Here is an 18,867-nt window from a genome sequence, read left to right as displayed (position 1 = left end):
AATTACAGTTTTTTTTTTATTTATTTTTGTAAATTGCATGTTTCTGTACTGAGAAAAAGAAACACTTAGTTTTTTTATGTTTCTGGGATGTGTCACTGTCTAAAACAATAGGAGTTTTGCTTATCAGTTCATTGTGCCTTTAAAGGGACATAAAACAGGTTGAGATCTGTGCATATCCTAAAAGGACTTATTAAAGGACCAATACACATTAGATTTGCATAATCAACAAATGCAAGATAACAAGACAATGCAATAGCACTTAGTCTGAACTTTAAATGAGTAGTAGATTTTTTTTAAAACAAATTTCAAAGTTATGTATATTTCCACTCCCCTTGTACCATGTGATAGCAATCAGCCAATCACAAATGCATATATGTATAGTCTGTGAATTCTTGCACATGCTCAGTAGGATCTGGTGACTCAAAAATTGTAAATATAAAAGACTGTGCACATTTTTTTAAATGGAAGTAAATTGGAAAGTTGTTTAAAACTACAAGTTGTATCTGAATCATGAAAATTTAATTTAACCTGAGTGTCCCTTTAATTAAAAATATTTTACATAAAAAATGTTTAAAAACTGCTGGCAAGTATTTTAAAATCATTTTCAAAATTAAGCAATATGAATAACATAGCTTAGCTGTCTGGAGCAGCCAACTCCACCCCTCTTATCAGTGTTTAGACACAGGCATTGTATTTCAACTGAGTTCACAGCTTCTAGGCATGCTCCAGCAGATAATCCCTATTCATTTTTGCATTTTACCAAAAGAACAATAGATATAGATACAGCCATAGAAGGAAATGAATGGGGGAGTTAGAGCTTTACAATTCAGTTTTGAATAGAATAATGTATGTAATATACATGCATTAGCAAAAATGCTTCTAAAAAAAACTATAGCTGTTTCAAGAAGTGTATCTAAGTATGCACCGTGCACCAGCATTTTAAATGCAGCATTTGGTCTGAGAGCCTAAGGTGCTTGTACCACCTGATAATGACTCGGTTTGTTAATTGCTGATATGATACAAGCCCCACTGGCTCTCTGAGCAGCTGCTTTGTTTAAAATGCTGGTGCACTGAGAATATCTAGCTATACTTCACATGCACGTGCAGAGAAAAATGTTGACATTAAACAGTGCTAACTTTTACTAGAAGCATTTTTTGCCAATACATTTATATTGCAAATATCTTTCTATTCAAAGATGTAATCCCTGTGTGTGTTTTTAAATGTTGCCCAGAATGTCCCTTTATGAGCTTTACATGTCTAGCCTTGGGAAAACTATAATGTCAGAATGGAGTTTGACTTTTTAAATCCCAGTTCATAGATGAAGCCACAATTAGAATAACTCGTCCTTCACATTCCATTTTTTTTTTCTGTTTGTATAAACATATTGTCTGGCTAAGGTTGTGGAACCATTTAATGGTAACTAAAAATAGCTAGTATTGTATATTTTATTATTATTATCTTCTCTATTTTCCTAATTGCTCCATGTATTTAAAGAGACATGTTAATGCAATAATAAAATACTGTTATTCCCCACAGAATATTATTGCACAAATGCTTGCAGGTAACTTTGTAACCTGCAAATATCCTTCTTTCCTTTGTTCAGCATCTTACTTTACACCTCCTCTTCATCTGCATAGAGAAATGAATATGTTAAAATATGAACTACTGCACAAATGCTAGGTTTGGGGGTAGTACAGGAAAAAATGCACCCCTCTAGAACCGCTACCAGACCTGAGAACTGTACCAGATACTGCAGGGCTATCACAGGCTGGGAGGTCTAGCCTATTCCCACCTGCAGCTTCTTGGAGCCCCAGTTAAAAAAAAAACTGTCCCATAATTACATATCCCACCCAAAACATACTTAGGGGCCGATTTACTAATGTGCGGGCGGACATGATCCGCTGTAGCGATCCTGTCCGCCGCACATCGATAAATGCCAACAGCATACACTGTCAGCATTTATCATTGCACAAACATTTCTCGTGAAATGCTTGTGCAATGCCGCCCCCTGCACATTCAAGGCCGCTAGCAGGGTGTGTCAATCAACCCAGATCGTATCCAATCGGGTTGATTGCTGTCCGCCACCGCTGCTTCTTAACTTCTGCTTCAGGCGGACCTGAAGCGGAGTGGGTCGGTAGCAGCATTCACTGCTCCATAAATCGACCCCTTAGGCTGCAGTGTAGTTTTTTACGTTGCATACTAAAGCAATAGTCCTCTCTCAGAATGATAGTTTTTCTAAGGACAGAGTAGCTATTTATGGTATTAAATTAACAACAACAAAAAGAAAAATAATAAAACATATTCTAATTTACACTGGTGCTTGTACATACTGTAACTTCTTTACATACATTATACATAGTTAAGGTCAGTTCCAGAGAGGCAATACACTTGCACACCAGGGCAGGATCATCTGCTGAATATACATATTCAGATCATCTTACAAAAAAAGGGAAAGAAAAAAAAAAAGATAAATATTACCAAATAATATGGCATTTTATTAAAGGGACACTGAACCCAAATTTTTTCTTTCTTGATTCAGATAGAGCATGACATCTTAAGCAACTTTTTTACTCCTATTATCTATTTTTTTCCGTTCTCTTGCTATCTTTATTTGAAAAAGAAGGCATCTAAACTAAGGAGCCAGCCAATTTTTGGTTAAATGGTCAACCAATGACCATTTAAAGGAAGTACCTGTCAGCCAATCACCTTTAGTGGGAAGTACATAGCTGATTTGAATTTAATATCTTTTCTCTTGTAAGGTGTATCCAGTCCACGGATCATCCTTTACTTGTGGGATATTCTCATTCCCAACAGGAAGTTGCAAGAGGATACCCACAGCAGAGCTGTAATATAGCTCCTCCCCTAACTGTCATAGCCAGTCATTCTCTTGCAACTCTCAACAAGCAAGGACGTTGTAGGAGAGAGTGGTTAAATATAGCTAGTTTATTTTCTTCAATCAAAAGTTTGTTATTTTTAAATAGTACCGGAGTTGTGCTATTTTATCTCAGGCAGTAAATAGAAGAAGAATCTGCCTGAGGTTTCTATGATCTTAGCAGGTTGTACCTAAGATCCATTGCTGTTCTCACATATGTCTGAGGGGATTACACAGATGAGGTAACTTCAGCGAGAGAATGGCGTGCAGTTTATTCTGCTATCAGGTATGTGCAGTTATAATTTTTTCTAGAGATGGAAAACACTAGAAAATGCTGCTGATACCGGATTAATGTAAGTTAAGCCTGAATACAGTGATTTAATAACGACTGATATCATGCTTACTCCCAGGGGTAATACCCTTATGATATTGCAATATAAAACGTTTGCTGGCATGCTTTCCACTGTTGTTATATAAAAGTTACAGTTGGTGCAGTTAAAATTACAAACTGTGACATCCAGCTTCCCTCAAAGGCCCTCTGAATGCTATAGGACATCTCTAAAGGGCCCAAAGGCTTTCCAAAGTCGTTTATTGGGGAAGGTAGGGCCACAGCTTGCTGTGGCAATTGGTTGTGACTGTTAAAAAACGTCTATTTTGTTTTTTTGATCCGTTTTTTGAACTAAGGGGTTAATCATCCATTTGCAAGTGGGTGCAATGCTCTGTTAGCCTATTATACACACTGTAAAAATTTCATTTGATTTACTGCATTTTTTCACTGTTTTTCAAATTCTGACAAAATTTGTTTCTCTTAAAGGCACAGTACTGTTTTTTATATTTGCTTGTTAACTTGATTTCAAGTGTTTTCCAAGCTTGCTAGTCTCATTGCTAGTTTGTATAAACATGTCTGACATAGAAGAAACTCCTTGTTTATTATGTTTAAAAGCCATGGTGGAACCCCCTCTTAGAATGTGTACCAAATGTACTGATTTCATTGTATGCAATAAAGATCATTTTCTGTCTTTAAAAAAATTATCACCAGAGGAATCTGACGAGGGGGAAGTTATGCCGACTAACTTTCCCCACGTGTCAGACGCTTAAGGGACTCACGCTCAAATGGCGCCAAGTACATCTAGGGCGCCCATAGCGTTTACTTTACAAGACATGGCGGCAGTCATGGATAATACACTGTCAGCGGTATTAGCCAGACTACCTGAACTTAGAGGTAAATTTAAGCTTGAACACCTCCGCGTGTTGCTTAGGGAGGTTTTAGCTGCTCTGAATGATTGTGATACCATTGCAGTGCCAGAGAAATTGTGTAGACTGGATAAATACTTTGCAGTTCCGGTGTGTACTGATGTTTTTCCAAATACCTAAAAGTTTTACAGAAATTATTAATAAGGAATGGGATAGACCAGGTGTGCCGTTCTCTTCCCCTCCTATTTTTAGAAAAATGTTTCCAATAGACGCCACCACACGGGACTTATGGCAGACAGTCCCTAAGGTGGAGGGAGCAGTTTCTACTCTAGTAAAGCGTACTACTATCCCTGTCGAGGACAGTTGTGCTTTTTTTAGATCCAATGGATAAAAAATTAGAGGTTACCTTAAGAAAATATTTATTCAACAAGGTTTTATCCTACAGCCCCTTGCATGCATTGCCCCTGTCACTGCTGCTGCGGCGTACTGGTTTGAGTCTCTGGAAGAGGCTTTACAGGTAGCGACTCCATTGAATGACATACTTGGCAAACTTAGAGCACTTAAGCTAGCCAATTCTTTTATTCTGATGCCATTGTTCATTTGACTAAACTAACGGCTAAGAATTCTGGTTTTGCTATACAGGCGCGCAGAGCGCTATGGCTTAGATCATGGTCAGCTGACGTGACTTCAAAATCTAAGCTACTTAACATTCCCTTCAAGGGGCAGACCCTATTCGGGCCTGGTTGAAGGAGATTATTGCTGATATCACTGGAGGAAAAGGTCATGCCCTTCCTCAGGACAGGTCCAAATCTAGGGCCAAACAGTCTAATTTTCGTGCCTTTCAAAACTTCAAGGCAGGTGCGGCATCAACTTCCTCTAATAATAAACAAGAGGGAACTTTTGCTCAATCCAAGACGGTCTGGAGACCAAACCTGACCTGGAAAAAAGGTAAGCAGGTAAAAAAGCCTGCTGCTGCCTCTAAGACAGCATGAAGGAACGGCCCCCTATCCGGGAACGGATCTAGTAGGGGGCAGACTTTCACTCTTCGCCCAGGCGTGGGCAAGTGATGTTCAGGATCCCTGGGCGTTGGAAATTATATCCCAGGGATATCTTCTGGACTTCAAAGCTTCCCCCCCAAAAGGGAGATTTCACCTTTCACAATTATCTGCACACCAGATAAAGAGAGAGGCATTCTTACACTATGTACGAGATCTCCTAGTTATGGGAGTGATCCATCCAGTTCCAAAGGAGGAACAGGGACAGGGTTTTTACTCAAATCTGTTTGTGGTTCCCAAAAAAGACGGAACCTTCAGACCAATTTTGGATCTAAAGATCTTAAACAAATTCCTCAAAGTTCCGTCGTTCAAGATGTAAACTATTCGTACCATCCTACAACTGATCCAGGAGGGTCAATATATGACTACAGTGGATCTAAAGGATGCTTATCTTCACATTCCGATACACAAAGATCATCATTGGTTTCTCAGGTTTGCCTTTCAAGACAGGCATTACCAGTTGTAGCTCTTCCCTTGGGATTAGCTACAGCCCCAAGAATCTTTACAAAGGTCCTAGGGTCGCTTATGGCGGTCCTAAGGCCGCGGGGCATAGCAGTAGCCCCTTATTTAGACGACATCCTGATACAGGCGTCAAACTTCCAAATTGCCAAGTCTCATACGGACGTAGTACTGGCATTTCTGAGGTCGCATGGGTGGAAAGTGAACGAGGAAAAGAGTTCTCTATCCCCACTCACAAGAGTTTCCTTTCTAGGGACTCTGATAGATTCTGTAGAAATGAAAATTCACCTGACGGAGTCCAGGTTATCAAGGCTTCTAAATTCCTGCCGGGTTCTTCATTCCATTCCGCGCCCTTCGGTGGTTCAGTGTATGGAAGTAATCAGCTTAATGGTAGCGGCAATGGACATAGTGCCGTTTGCACGCTTACATCTCAGACCGCTGCAACTATGCATGCTCAGTCAGTGGAACGGGGATTACACAGATTTGTCCCCTCAACTGAATCTGGACCAAGAGACCAGGGATTCTCTTCTCTGGTGGCTATCTTGGGTCCATCTGTCAAAAGGTATGACCTTTCGCAGGCCAGATTGGACAATTGTTACGACAGATGCCAGCCTTCTAGGTTGGGGTGCAGTCTGGAACTCCCTGAAGGCTCAGGGATCGTGGACTCAGGAGGAGTCTCTCCTTCCATTAAATATTCTGGAACTAAGAGCGATATTCAAGGCTCTTCAGGCTTGGCCTCAGTTAGCAACTCTGAGGTACATCAGATTTCAGTCGGACAACATCACGACTGTAGCTTACATCAACTATCAAGGGGGAACGAGAAGTTCCCTAGAGATGTTAGAAGTTTCAAAAATAATTCGCTGGGCAGAGATTCACTCTTGCCACCTATCAGCTATCCATATCCCAGGTGTAGAGCACTGGGAGGCGGATTTTCTAAGTCGTCAGACTTTTCATCCGGGAGAGTGGGAACTCCATCCGGAGGTATTTGCACAACTGATTCATCGTTGGGGCAAACTAGAACTGGATCTCATGGCGTCTCGCCAGAACGCCAAGCTTCCGTGTTACGGATCCAGGTCCAGGGATCACAAGGCGACACTGATAGATGCTCTAGCAGCGCCCTGGTCTTTCAACCTGGCTTATGTGTTTCCACCGTTTCCTCTGCTCCCTCGACTGATTGCCAAGATCAAGCAGGAGAGAGCATCAGTGATTCTGATAGCACCTGCGTGGCCACGCAGGACCTGGTATGCAGATCTAGTGGACATGTCATCCTTTCCACCATGGTCTCTGCCTCTGAAACAGGACCTTCTACTTCAGGGTCCTTTCAACCATCCAAATCTAATTTCTCTGAGGCTGACTGCCTGGAGATTCAACGCTTGATTTTATCAAAGCGTGGCTTCTCCGAGTCAGTTATTGATACCTTAAGACAGGCACGAAAGCCTGTCACCAGGAAAATTTACCATAAGGTATGGCATAGATATCTTTATTGGTGTGAATCCAAGGGTTACTCATGGAGTAAGGTCAGGATTGCTAGGATATTATCTTTTCCCCAAGAAGCTTTGGAAAAAGGATTGCCAGCTAGTTAAGCGTCTGGCAAATGTTCCAGACGTTCAGGCATTTTGTCAGGCTTTAGTTAGAATCAAGCCTGTGTTTAAACCTGTTGCTCCACCATGGAGCTTAAACTTGGTTCTTAAGGTTCTTCAAGGAGTTCCATTTGAACCTCTTCATTCCATAGATATCAAGCTTTTATCTTGGAAAGTCCTTTTTTTTTTTTTTTTTTTTTTTTTTTTGGTAGCTATTGCCTCGGCTCGTAGAGTCTCTGAGCTATCTGCCTTACAATGTGATTCTCCTTATCTGATTTTTCATACGGATAAGGTAGTCCTGCGTACCAAACCTGGGTTCTTACCTAAGGTGGTATCTAACAAGAATATCAATCAAGAGATTGTTGTTCCATCCTTGTGTTACACAATCTGGACGTGGTCCGTGCTTTAAAGTTTTACTTACAAGCTACTAAAGATTTTCGTCAAACATCTGCTTTGTTTGTTGTCTACTCTGGACAGAGGAGAGGTCAAAAGGCTTCGGCAACCTCTTTTTCTTTTTGACTAAGAAGCTTAATCCGCTTAGCCTATGAGACTGCTGGACAGCAGCCTCCTGAAAGGATTACAGCTCATTCCACTAGAGCTGTGGCTTCCACGTGGGCCTTTAAAAATGAGGCTTCTTTTGATCAGATTTGCAAGGCGACGACTTGGTCTTCGCTTCATATTTTTTCAAAATTTTACAAATTTGATACTTTTGCTTCTTCGGAGGCTATATTTGGGAGAAAGGCTTTACGGGCAGTGGTTCCTTCCATTTAAGTTCCTGCCTTGTCCCTCCCTTCATCCGTGTACTTTAGCTTTGGTATTGGTATCCCACAAGTAATGGATGATCCGTGGACTGGATACACCTTACAAGAGAAAACTCAATTTATGCTTACCTGATAAATTTATTTCTCTTGTGGTGTATCCAGTCCACGGCCTGCCCTGTCATTTTAAGGCAGGTAATTTTTAAATTTAAACTACAGTAACCATAGCACCCTATGGTTCCTCCTTTCTCGGGTTGTTTTCGTTCGAATAACTGGCTATGACAGTTAGGGGAGGAGCTATATTACAGCTCTGCTGTGGGTATCCTCTTGCAACTTCCTGTTGGGAATGAGAATATCCCACAAGTAATGGATGATCCGTGGACTGGATACACCACAAGAGAAATAAATTTATCAGGTAAGCATAAATTGAGTTTTTTTTTTAAAAAAGACTTTAGCTTTAATTGTTTATATGCAAACAAATATATGCAAACAATAGATTTGCCTTTTCATATGGACGATAGAATATTTTTGAGTAATGTGTCCTTTAAGTCCCAAAGCCCTTTGGCTTCATTATTTAGTAAATGAGTTTTGCAATATTATCTTCCCTTTGAGACAAAAATTATTAGCAATATAATGCGTTTGAGAACAATTTAAGTTTATTTCAAAGAGTTCTATTTTATCAGAATTAGTGCAGCAAGAAAAATACCATTTAGTGATTATATTCTATGTAATGGTTTTAGTTTTTTGTTTTTTTTGGGGGGGTTAAAACATTTGAATGACATTCAGCTGGTGACAATGTTTGCTTTGACTTTCTCATTAACAGTACAGAATTGGGCAGCTGTATACTATCAGCAGACATAGCCACCAAGAGAGTGACAGAGGCGAGGGGGTAGAGGTTATGGAGAACAGACCACATCATGATCCCGTTCATGGTTCAGGACAGTATACAGAGAAGCGTGTGCACCTATCCAGGTGAGTGATGTTCTCATTGTCAGTTGAGTTCGGCAATGCAAAAGGAATTCTGTTTAACCAAATTGTATCCACTATGTGCTAATAATAATTTTATTATTTATAAAACACTTTTCTCCCTAAAGGGACTTAGGGCTCCATGTACTAAGCAGTCAGCGAGCTACCCGCAACAAATCTCGCGTCAAAACTCGCAAACTGATATGTACAAAGTCGTCAACTATGTTCAAACTCGCATCTTTAAAATTGCGAGCGTACTTATCCGCCAAACCTCGCTACCTCTCCATTTTTCACTGTAATTAGACACATTTGACCACCAACTCGCCAAAAACGAATGTACTAAAAAATCTATTTGTCCGCTCGCTACAATTTCCGCTCCCACCTCGTTATTTTTGCCTCGCCACCTTTTAGGTGGCGGGCAAGGTACAAAACAATAGGAAAGTCAATCTAGACGCCAGTCTAGACATATATAAAAGGCAGTAATATCAGCATTGTACAGCATAACTGGCGTCTAATTTGTCTCTCATTTCCATGTACATAAATTGCGCCAAATTTGTCGACTGTAATTAAAGAGTAATCTATATTTTAAATTTGTATTGTATAGTTGTCAATCTTTATAATTATTTTTATATTAATATTTATATATTATCAGATCCAGATGAAGCCATATCCAAATTGTAAATAAATATTACAAAAATAACGCTCTGTTATCACTCTTCAAAACATTTTGAACAATAATAAAGTTGTTTAGATAAGTTGAACTTTTATAGGAGCAAAATTCTATTCCCGCGACTACTATGATGTTTGTGACACCTTGCATGTCACGTGTTAATAATTGGCCAGACAATTCAACTGAAAGTTAAGTACATCAGCTTAGTCGCGGCGAGCGAGGCGTCAAATTTATCAATAATCCGCCACTGCTCGCGGCGGGCTAGACTTGTCTATTTATTGGGGGATTATTAGTACATAGTGACAGCGGACACCATTTCGCCCGCGGCGAGTAACGGCGAGTTTATCCGCGTCTAAAATGACGGATGAATTGACGGCTTAGTACATGGAGCCCTTAGAATGGTTTAGCTCATGCACCATGCGTGTATATATATATATATATATATATATATATAATTACCAAATTAAATTGTACTTAGATTATCAACCTCATTGATGTGATGATATGAATAACACTTTGACGCACATATACACACCCACATAAACCTATGCTGATATCCAGGTATGTTTATATCAGGAGCAAAGAAAAAAGTTACTAATCCACTCAATGTAAAATAAAGGAAATAAGCAGCATTATTTACTTGTCTACTACATATACATATGGTCTGATGAAGGGGTGATTGATCCCCGAAACGTTACACATTTTTTTGATGTGCTAATTAAAGCACTTTTTCACTAATCCAGTGAGTGCATGCCTTTTTGTATTTTACATATACTGTGTGTATATATATATATATATATATATATATATATATATATATATATACTCTATATATACAGGTAGCCCTCAGTTTACGCCGGAGTTAGGTTCCAGAAGAAATGGTTGTAAATGCTAAACAGCATTATAAACCTAATAAAATAATCACACAACACAGAATATATAATTAAACTAAGTTAAATGAACAAAAACATTTGCTAAACAACATTATAAACCTAATAAAATAATCACACAACACAGACTTCACTTTTTTTTTCTCTATGCATTCCAATCTGGACTGATTTATAGACAGGAAGATCTTGTTCCTTTGAAATCTGCTCAATAGCTCAGGTCTGGTTAAACTGATTAATTTCAGCTTGCTTGGCTTTGCTGCGACACAAGCGGACAGCTCTACCTACTGGCTATTTTAATAAATGCACTGCTTCTTAATGCTTTTCAATAGCAGTCACATGACTGAAAAAAAGGTTGTTATTCTGAAACGGTGTAAATTGAACCGTTGTAAAACGAGGGCCACCTGTATATATATATTTTATGTGCATTCAGATCATTTCCTAATGTGGAAGAATGCAGCCACTTGCCGCATTCGGCTCTTTTTGGAGCCGGATTTCTTCTTGTGAAAGTGCAAGACACTAATATCTGAATTTGAACAGATCTTAGTATGTGACACTTTCAGAAGAAGGAATCCGGCTTTGAAAAGCAGCCGCCTTGATGCCTAATATATATCTAGATTATCTTCTCCTCAGCCTAATACATCTATATGTGATTTGGTGAATGGCTAAGCAGAATGTGATCATAATGTGGGATCTCAATTTTAATATAAAAGCATAGGTGAGATTTGTACTTGTCCACTAGTTCCAGAAGAGTAAGAAATTGCAGCGGATTTGTGAAATTATGTTTATGTTTTCCTCTCTTTATTTTTGATTGAAGTAGTAACTTTTTCCCTCTTGGCTAGTAACTTTTACCCAGTGACTAGTAAACTTTAGTGGTATTTTTCCACCCCTTTATATACTCTGAGTCCCACTCCCCAGAATGTCGACTTTAATTGGCACAGTAGTTGTTAAACTTCTTGTGAGTACTGAATTCAATGATACAAACATATAGATATATAGATAGATAGATAGATAGATAGATAGATAGATAGATAGATAGAAAGAAGCATTTAAGACTTTCCTCCCTTCTCCAGGTCTCAAAGTCAGTTTTGTTTATTTTGGCATCTGAAAGTGTCAGCTTTCAAACGAAGTTTTAATGATTGTAGGAAAGTGATTCTGCACTGGTGTCCAGCAGGGATCTCCAACCTTTTAACCCCTTCAGCTAAATGGGCGCACAATTACATCATGAAAAAACCTGGTCTTAAGGACCCTAGTGATGTAATAATGCGTCCGTCATTTTTAGTTGTCTCATAAGGTATCTCCCTACATTCCCTCATCCATCCCGCAGAGCCTGAACTTGCCTCGCAACTGTGGCAGTGTGCCTGAGGACAATCGGGGCCAAGGGCAGTCACGTGATCGATGTCATAGCGAATCATAGCGATCACATGGTTACTGTATCCAAAACAGAAACAGTAAAGTTGCAGCTCTGGCTCCCTCCATCTCTCAGTGCTTCAGAGAGAGTTGAGAGAAACAGAACTGTTGATACAAAGTGCTAAACCATTGTGCAACATCACCAGTGTCACACACAAAAATGAAAATTAACCTTTTCATAACAGCTTAGCCACAGTGATTATTACAATCATCTGTGGTGATCAGGGATGATTTTGTTTTTCGAAAAACATTTATTTAATAGTTAATAAAAATTTCAGCATTCGGTGTGATCATTATAGCCAGCATTGTGATCTGTGGGGATCAGTGCTTTAGATAGTTAAAAAATACTTTTAATAATACCTTAAATACAGCTAGATTATGAGTTTTACGCTAAACAGGGTTGTGAAAATAACGCTAAAAAAATTGCGTTATTCCATTCTCCATAGCGCTGCCATTACGAGTTACTGAAAAGCCTCCTTGTGCTGTGGGTTAAGTTCCATACCGCCCAAAAGCCAAGGGTTGAGTTTACATGCTTGTGCACGCTTTCCGCCATAGACATCAATGGGGAGAAAGTGTTTGAAAAAACTAACACCTGAAGTGCGAAATGGCAAATCGCTATAACGCAACCCCATTGATGTCTATGGGAAAAAGAGAGTTTCATTTAAACCTAACACCCTAAGATAACTCCCTAGCCTAAACACCCCTAATCCTCCGCTCCCCGACATCGCTGCCACTAATAAAAGCTATTAACCCCTAATCCTCCGCTCCCTGACATCGCCGCCACTAAATAAAGTTATTAACCCCTAATCTGCCACTCCCAGACATCGCCAACACCTAAATTAAAGCTATTAACTCCTAATCCGCTGCTCCCCAACATTGCCGCCACGAATAAAAGCTATTAACCCCTAATCCACTGTTCCCCAACATTGCCGCCACTAAATACAGTTATTAACCCCTAATCCGCTGCTCCCCGACATCATGACACCTATAAACCTATTAACCCCTAAACAGCCGCCCCCTACATCGCAAAACACTAAATTAAACTAACACCCCCTAACTTTAAATTAAAATTACAATGTAACTATCTTTAAATAAAAACTTACCTGTGAAATAAAAAAAAACTAAGTTTAAACTATAAATTTACCTAACATTACTATTCTAATCAAATAAAAAAAAAACTACCAATTAAAAAATCTAAATTAGAAATTTAAAAAAAACTAACACTACTAAAAAATTTAAAAAATAGAAAATTACAAAAAATAATAAAAACGAAATTCCGAAAAATAAAAAAAACTAAGATTACAAAAATAATAAACGAAATTATTAAATTTAAAAACAATTACACCTAATCTAATAGCCCTATAAAAAAAAACAACCTACAATAAGCTACCAATAGCCCTTAAAAGGGCCTTTTGTAGGGCATTGCCCTAAGTTAAACAGCTCTTTTACCTGTGGTAAAAAAAATACAAAGTCCCCCCAACAGTAAAACCCACCACCCAACCAACCCCCCATTCCACTCTTTTCCACTGCCATTAAAAGGGCATTCAGCTCTTTTACAATTTGCCCAAAGCCCTAATCTGAAAAAAACCCACCCCAAAAATTAAAAAAAAATACCTAACACTAACCCCAGAATATCTACTCACGGTTCCTGAAGTCCAGACATCCATCTCCATCCAGGCGGATGGAGGGGAGGCTGCTGTTGAAGCAATTCAAAAAGGACTTGCTATGGGGTAAAATTTTACAAATTGTACATCAGGATATACTTGTGCCTTAAGAATATTTAGACGAAGAGACAGCATGTTAGACCCTCCAGGAACCTATAATCAAACCTATAATCAAAAGTGTAAATATAGAATGGAACTTATTCTTCTGTTTCTTAACAATGGCTACCATTTAAACCTGGACGATTTTTATACAAGTATTGAGTTATTTAAAAATGTGTTTTATTTTGACACTTGTGCTTGTGGCACAATTTAAAAAAACAGAAGATGATTTCCCCAACAGCTGGTGCGGCCCCAGTAAAAGCGTAGAAACACATCTGCTTTACATCAGGAAATAAACAACAACAAACAACGCACCCGGTAAGGGCGAACAGTGACACAAAGAATAGTCCCAGACTCAGATTAGTGCAAAAATTAAAGCTGGTTTGGTATATATTATGTATTTTTTGTTAGTGCAAAGAACTGGTCAAATGCGTTTCATATATTACAACATATCTACTTCAGTGAAGAAGATATGTTGTAATATATGAAATGCGTTTGACCAGTTCTTTGCTGCCTGTCCTTTCACCCATTATATGCCTTTTTTACTTGGATTTTGAAACCAGCAATACAAGCAATACAGCTTTAATTTTTGCACTAATCTGAGTCTGGGACTATTCTTTGGGTCACTGTTCGCCCTTACCGGCGGTGGAACGCTCCTCTTACTGCACCGGTACAGCTGACAGATTCAGGATACGTCAGTGTGACTTCAAGAGAGGGTGTGGTGCTTACGCAAAGATCACTGCTTTGCCGACTAACACACTGAGCAGATGTCCGAGCGCTTCCCTGAAGCTGTGTTCTTGCTTTTTCAGGGCAAACTTTTGGCGCTCAGATTTACGGACAAGAAAGATGTCCATTTTTTATTCACAATGCACAATGAAGCCACAGAGCCAGTAACAGAACAAACCAAAGTGCGTCCTTGATTACAATACATATGGGGGAGTCAACCTGGCTGACCAGTGTTTGAAGCCATACCTGGTGAGACCACAAAACCACCATTTGGTATAAAAAGTTGCCATAAACCTCACACAAATGGTAGTCTTCAACTCCTATATATTATGCAAGTAGTAAGGCCCAGACTGCAAAGTAACTTACCTGGACGACCTAATAAATATTGTCACAGATATTTTATTTGAGCAGCAGCCCGCAAACTCCCAATGTTTTCAACCTGAGAACATCATAAGACTTTCTGCAAGGCATTTCCCAGGTAGGATTCCTCCCACTGCACGCAAACAAGTCCCACAAAAGCACTGCAGAGTCTGCCGCAAAAAAGGTGTCCGCAGTAACTCAGGCCCTGATGATCGAAAGTGTTGTGATGCTGCAAAATATTCAAGAGGGCGGGCTATGTATTTATGTCTCGAAAGCCGGCAAAATATTCTAAAGAAATGACAGTACTGACAGAGAGGCGCCTTACGATACATTTCAGTGGGTGGCGATGCTTCTCTGAAACTGACAGAATCGCCACCTACATTGAAGGTGTAATGCAAATGATTCCTTTACACATTACTGTATCCAATACAATATACATGAATAAACAGAAACTCGGTTCTTACAATACAATAGTGCATTAATCATATCAATAATACACGTATAAGAGCTGGGGGATTGAGGTTGTATGATATATGTATATACAGGGTCAGATTACAAGTGGATCGCTAAATATTGCTTTAATGAAATCGGTATTTGCGCGCCACTGTGTAATGTAAGCGCAAGCTAATGTGTGCTGGTATTACAAGTTCACAGCAATGCAAGTTCACAGAGCATGCTTCCATTGACATATGGGAGCCTCGTTCTAATCAGAGACGGCATCAGAACTTCAGCGCTAGCGAAGGGGGTAAGTCGCGCAGCGATGGCAGCAAATATATATGTATATGCTGATATACATATATATTTATGTGTTAATATGTGTATATACACATATTAACACGTAGATATATATGTATATCAGTATATACATATATATTTATATAAATATATTTATATAAGCATACACATATATATTTATTGGGAACACAGTTTTCATAGACCGCAATGTAAAGGCACTTTTTTAGTGTCATTTTTTTTTTTTAACACCCCACTCCTACCAACTTTAACCCCAAAATACTGCCTAGTGCAGTATTTGGGGCAGATTTATAAAATTAACCAGAGATCTGATCTCTGGTTATTTTTTAGCACTAATTGCTATCATGAGTTTGCGGTAGCAATAACCAGCCACTTGTAATGGCTGATTAATTATCTTGTGATATTTTAGCGCTCCACTTGTAATCTAGCCCACAATGTTTAGTGTATTGTTTTAGTGTATGTATTGTATGGTATAATGTTAGAATAAGAATGATAACTTTTATATGTGATTGTAAAAATCTTGTGTTCTAAGGCGTGATTTTATTTTATTTTAAGAAGGTGATTGTGTGTTAGCATAATGTATATTTCATAATATTGCAAATGTGATAGCACAATTGTGTTTTACTTATAATATTGCGATTGCTCTGTAGCAAACGTGTACTATATTAATAACAAACACATCTGGTACATTTACTACACAGAAAACAATCTTTATTTCTCTTGTAAGGTGTATCCAGTCCACGGATTCATCCATTACTTGTGGGATATTCTCCTTTCCAACAGGAAGCTGCAAGAGGATCACCCACAGCAGAGCTGTCTATATAGCTCCTCCCCTAACTGCCACCTCCAGTCATTCTCTTGCAGCTCTCGACAAGGGAAGTAGCTAGAGAGATGTGGTGAATTAGTGTAGTTTATCTTCAAGCAAAAGTTTATTTTTAAACAGTGCCGGCGTTGTACTGTTTTTTTACCTCAGGCAGAAATTAGAAGAATTTGCTTGAGGTTTTTGATGATCTTAGCAGGTTGTAACTAAGGTCCACTGCTGTTCTTACACATAACTGAAGAGTATGGGGAAACTTCAGCTGGGAGAAGGGCCTGCAGAATTAACTGCCCTGAGGTATGTTCAGTATATTTTTTTCTAGAGGATGATAAGAACTAGAAAATGCTGACAGTGCCTGATATAGTTAAGGTAAGCCTGATTGCAGTGATTTAATAACGACTGGCATCATGCTTGCAGTAAAGGGTAATTTTCATATTACTTTTTATTATGGCTTAGTATGTAAAACGTTATATATATAAAGGAACTTTTTTACTGAGGTGATAAATCTTTATTTGGGGCCTAGTTTTCCACATGGCTGTTATTTTACTCCTAGGAATAGTTTTTTAAGGCCCTCTGACTTTGAGTGGATGGTGGGAGGGGCCTATTTTCATGCTCTAATTGCGCAGTTGTTTTTTACATTCTGAGACATCCAGCTTCCCTGAAGGAGTCCCCTGTCATATTGGACCTCTGTAAAGGGTTTTTGTGCCTACAAAAGTCGTTTTATGGGAAGGAAGGAGCCACAGTAGAGCTGTGGCAGTTTGCTTGTGACTGTTATAACGGTTTTTACCGTTTTTTTGCTTCGTTTTTGAACCTGAGGGGTTAATCATCCATTTGCAAGTGGGTGCAATGCTATTTTAGTCTATTATATACACTGTAAAAATTTCATAGAGTTAACTGCTTTTTTCACTGTTTTGCAGTTTTTGTGTTTGTTTTTTTCCCTTAAAGGCACAGTACCGTTTTTTATATTCTGCTTTTTCACATTAATTAAAGTTTTTTCAAAGCTTGCTGGTCTCATTACTAGTCTGTTAAACATGTCTGACATAGAGGAAACTCCTTGTTCATTATGTTTAGAAGCCATTGTGGAACCCCCTCTTAGAATGTGTACCAAATGCACTGATCTTACTATAAGTTATAAAGACCATATTCTGGCTTTAAAAGATTTAATTGACAAGGGGGAAGTTATGCCGACTAACTCTCCCCACGTGTCAGAGCCTTTAACTCCCGCTCAAGGGGCGCCAAGTACATCTAGCGCGCCCATTGCGTATACTTTACAAGACATGGCGGCAGTTATGAATCATACTCTTACAGAAGTATTGTCCAAACTGCCAGGGTTACAAGGAAAGCAAGACAGCTTTTGGGCTAGAAAAAATACAGAGCTCTCTGACGCTTTAATAGCTATGTCCGATATACCCTCACAATGTGCAGAAGCCGAAGAAGGAGAGCTTCTATCTGTGGGACACTTCAACACTTCAACCTGATTCTGATATGTCTACATTTAAATTTAAGCTTGAACACCTCCGCATGTTGCTCAGGGAGGTTTTAGCAACTCTGGATGACTGATGCCATTGTAGTCCTAGAGAAATTTTGTAAATGGGATAAATACTACGCAGTGCCTGTTTACACTGATGTTTTTCCAATACCTAAGAGGTTTTCAGAAATTATTACTAAGGAATGGGATAGACCAGGTGTACCGTTCTCTCCCCCTCCTGTTTTTAAAAAGATGTTTCCTATAGATGCCGCTACACAGGACTTGTGGCAAACGGTTCCTAAGGTGGAGGGAGCAGTCTCTACTCTAGTGAAGCGTACAACTATCCCTGTCGAGGACAGTTGTGCTTTTCTAGATCCAATGGACAAAAAATTAGAGGGTTATCTTAAGAAATTTTTTATTCAACAAGGTTTTATTCTCCAGCCCCTTGCATGCATTGCCCCAGTCACTGCTGCTGCGACCTTCTGGTTTGAGTCTTTAGAAGAGGCTCTACAGGTAGAAACCCCATTGGATGATATCCTTGACAAGCCTAAAGCTCTTAAGCTAGCCAATTCATTTGTTCCTGACGCCGTTGTTCATTTAACCAAACTAACGGCTAAGAACTCAGGTTTTGCTATTCAGGCGCGTAGGGCGCTATGGCTTAAATCCTGGTCAGCTGACATTACTTCAAAGTCTAAGCTTCTCAACATTCCCTTCAAGGGGCAGACCCTATTCGGGCCTGGACTGAAGGAGATAATTTCTGATATTACTGGAGGAAAAGGTCACGTCCTTCCTCAGGATAGGTCCAACAAATTAAGGACCAAACAGACTAATTTTCGTGCCTTTCGGAACTTCAAGAGTGGCGCAGCTTCAACTTCCTCTAATACAAAACAAGAGGGAAATTTTGCCCAGTCCAAGCCGGTCTGGAGACCTAACCAGGCTTGGAATAAAGGAAATCAGGCCAAAAAACCTGCTGCTGCCTCTAAGACAGCATGAAAGATCAGCCCCCGATCCGGTAATGGATCTAGTAGGGGGCAGACTTTCTCTCTTCGCCCAGGCTTGGGCAAGAGATGTCCATGATCCCTGGGCGTTGGAAATTGTGTCCCAGGGATATCTTCTGGACTTCAAAGC

At 39.3% G+C, this 18,867-nt stretch overlaps 1 protein-coding gene across 1 annotated transcript in view; it reads left to right on the top strand.

Moving 5' to 3' along the window:
• Nucleotides 1-18,867, top strand: part of LOC128641573 (cytoplasmic phosphatidylinositol transfer protein 1) — a 333,217-nt gene that overhangs the window by 157,648 nt on the left and 156,702 nt on the right. The window contains exon 2 of the mRNA XM_053694112.1: nucleotides 8,743-8,891. Coding sequence (XP_053550087.1) covers nucleotides 8,743-8,891 — 149 coding nt within the window. The remainder of the gene's footprint in view (nucleotides 1-8,742; nucleotides 8,892-18,867) is intronic.

Source organism: Bombina bombina, chromosome 11, assembly GCF_027579735.1.
Source record: "Bombina bombina isolate aBomBom1 chromosome 11, aBomBom1.pri, whole genome shotgun sequence".
Classification (NCBI taxonomy): Eukaryota; Metazoa; Chordata; class Amphibia; order Anura; family Bombinatoridae; genus Bombina; species Bombina bombina.
The sequence above is the reverse complement of the archived record's forward strand: the minus strand, read 5'-3'. Positions and strand labels throughout refer to the sequence as shown.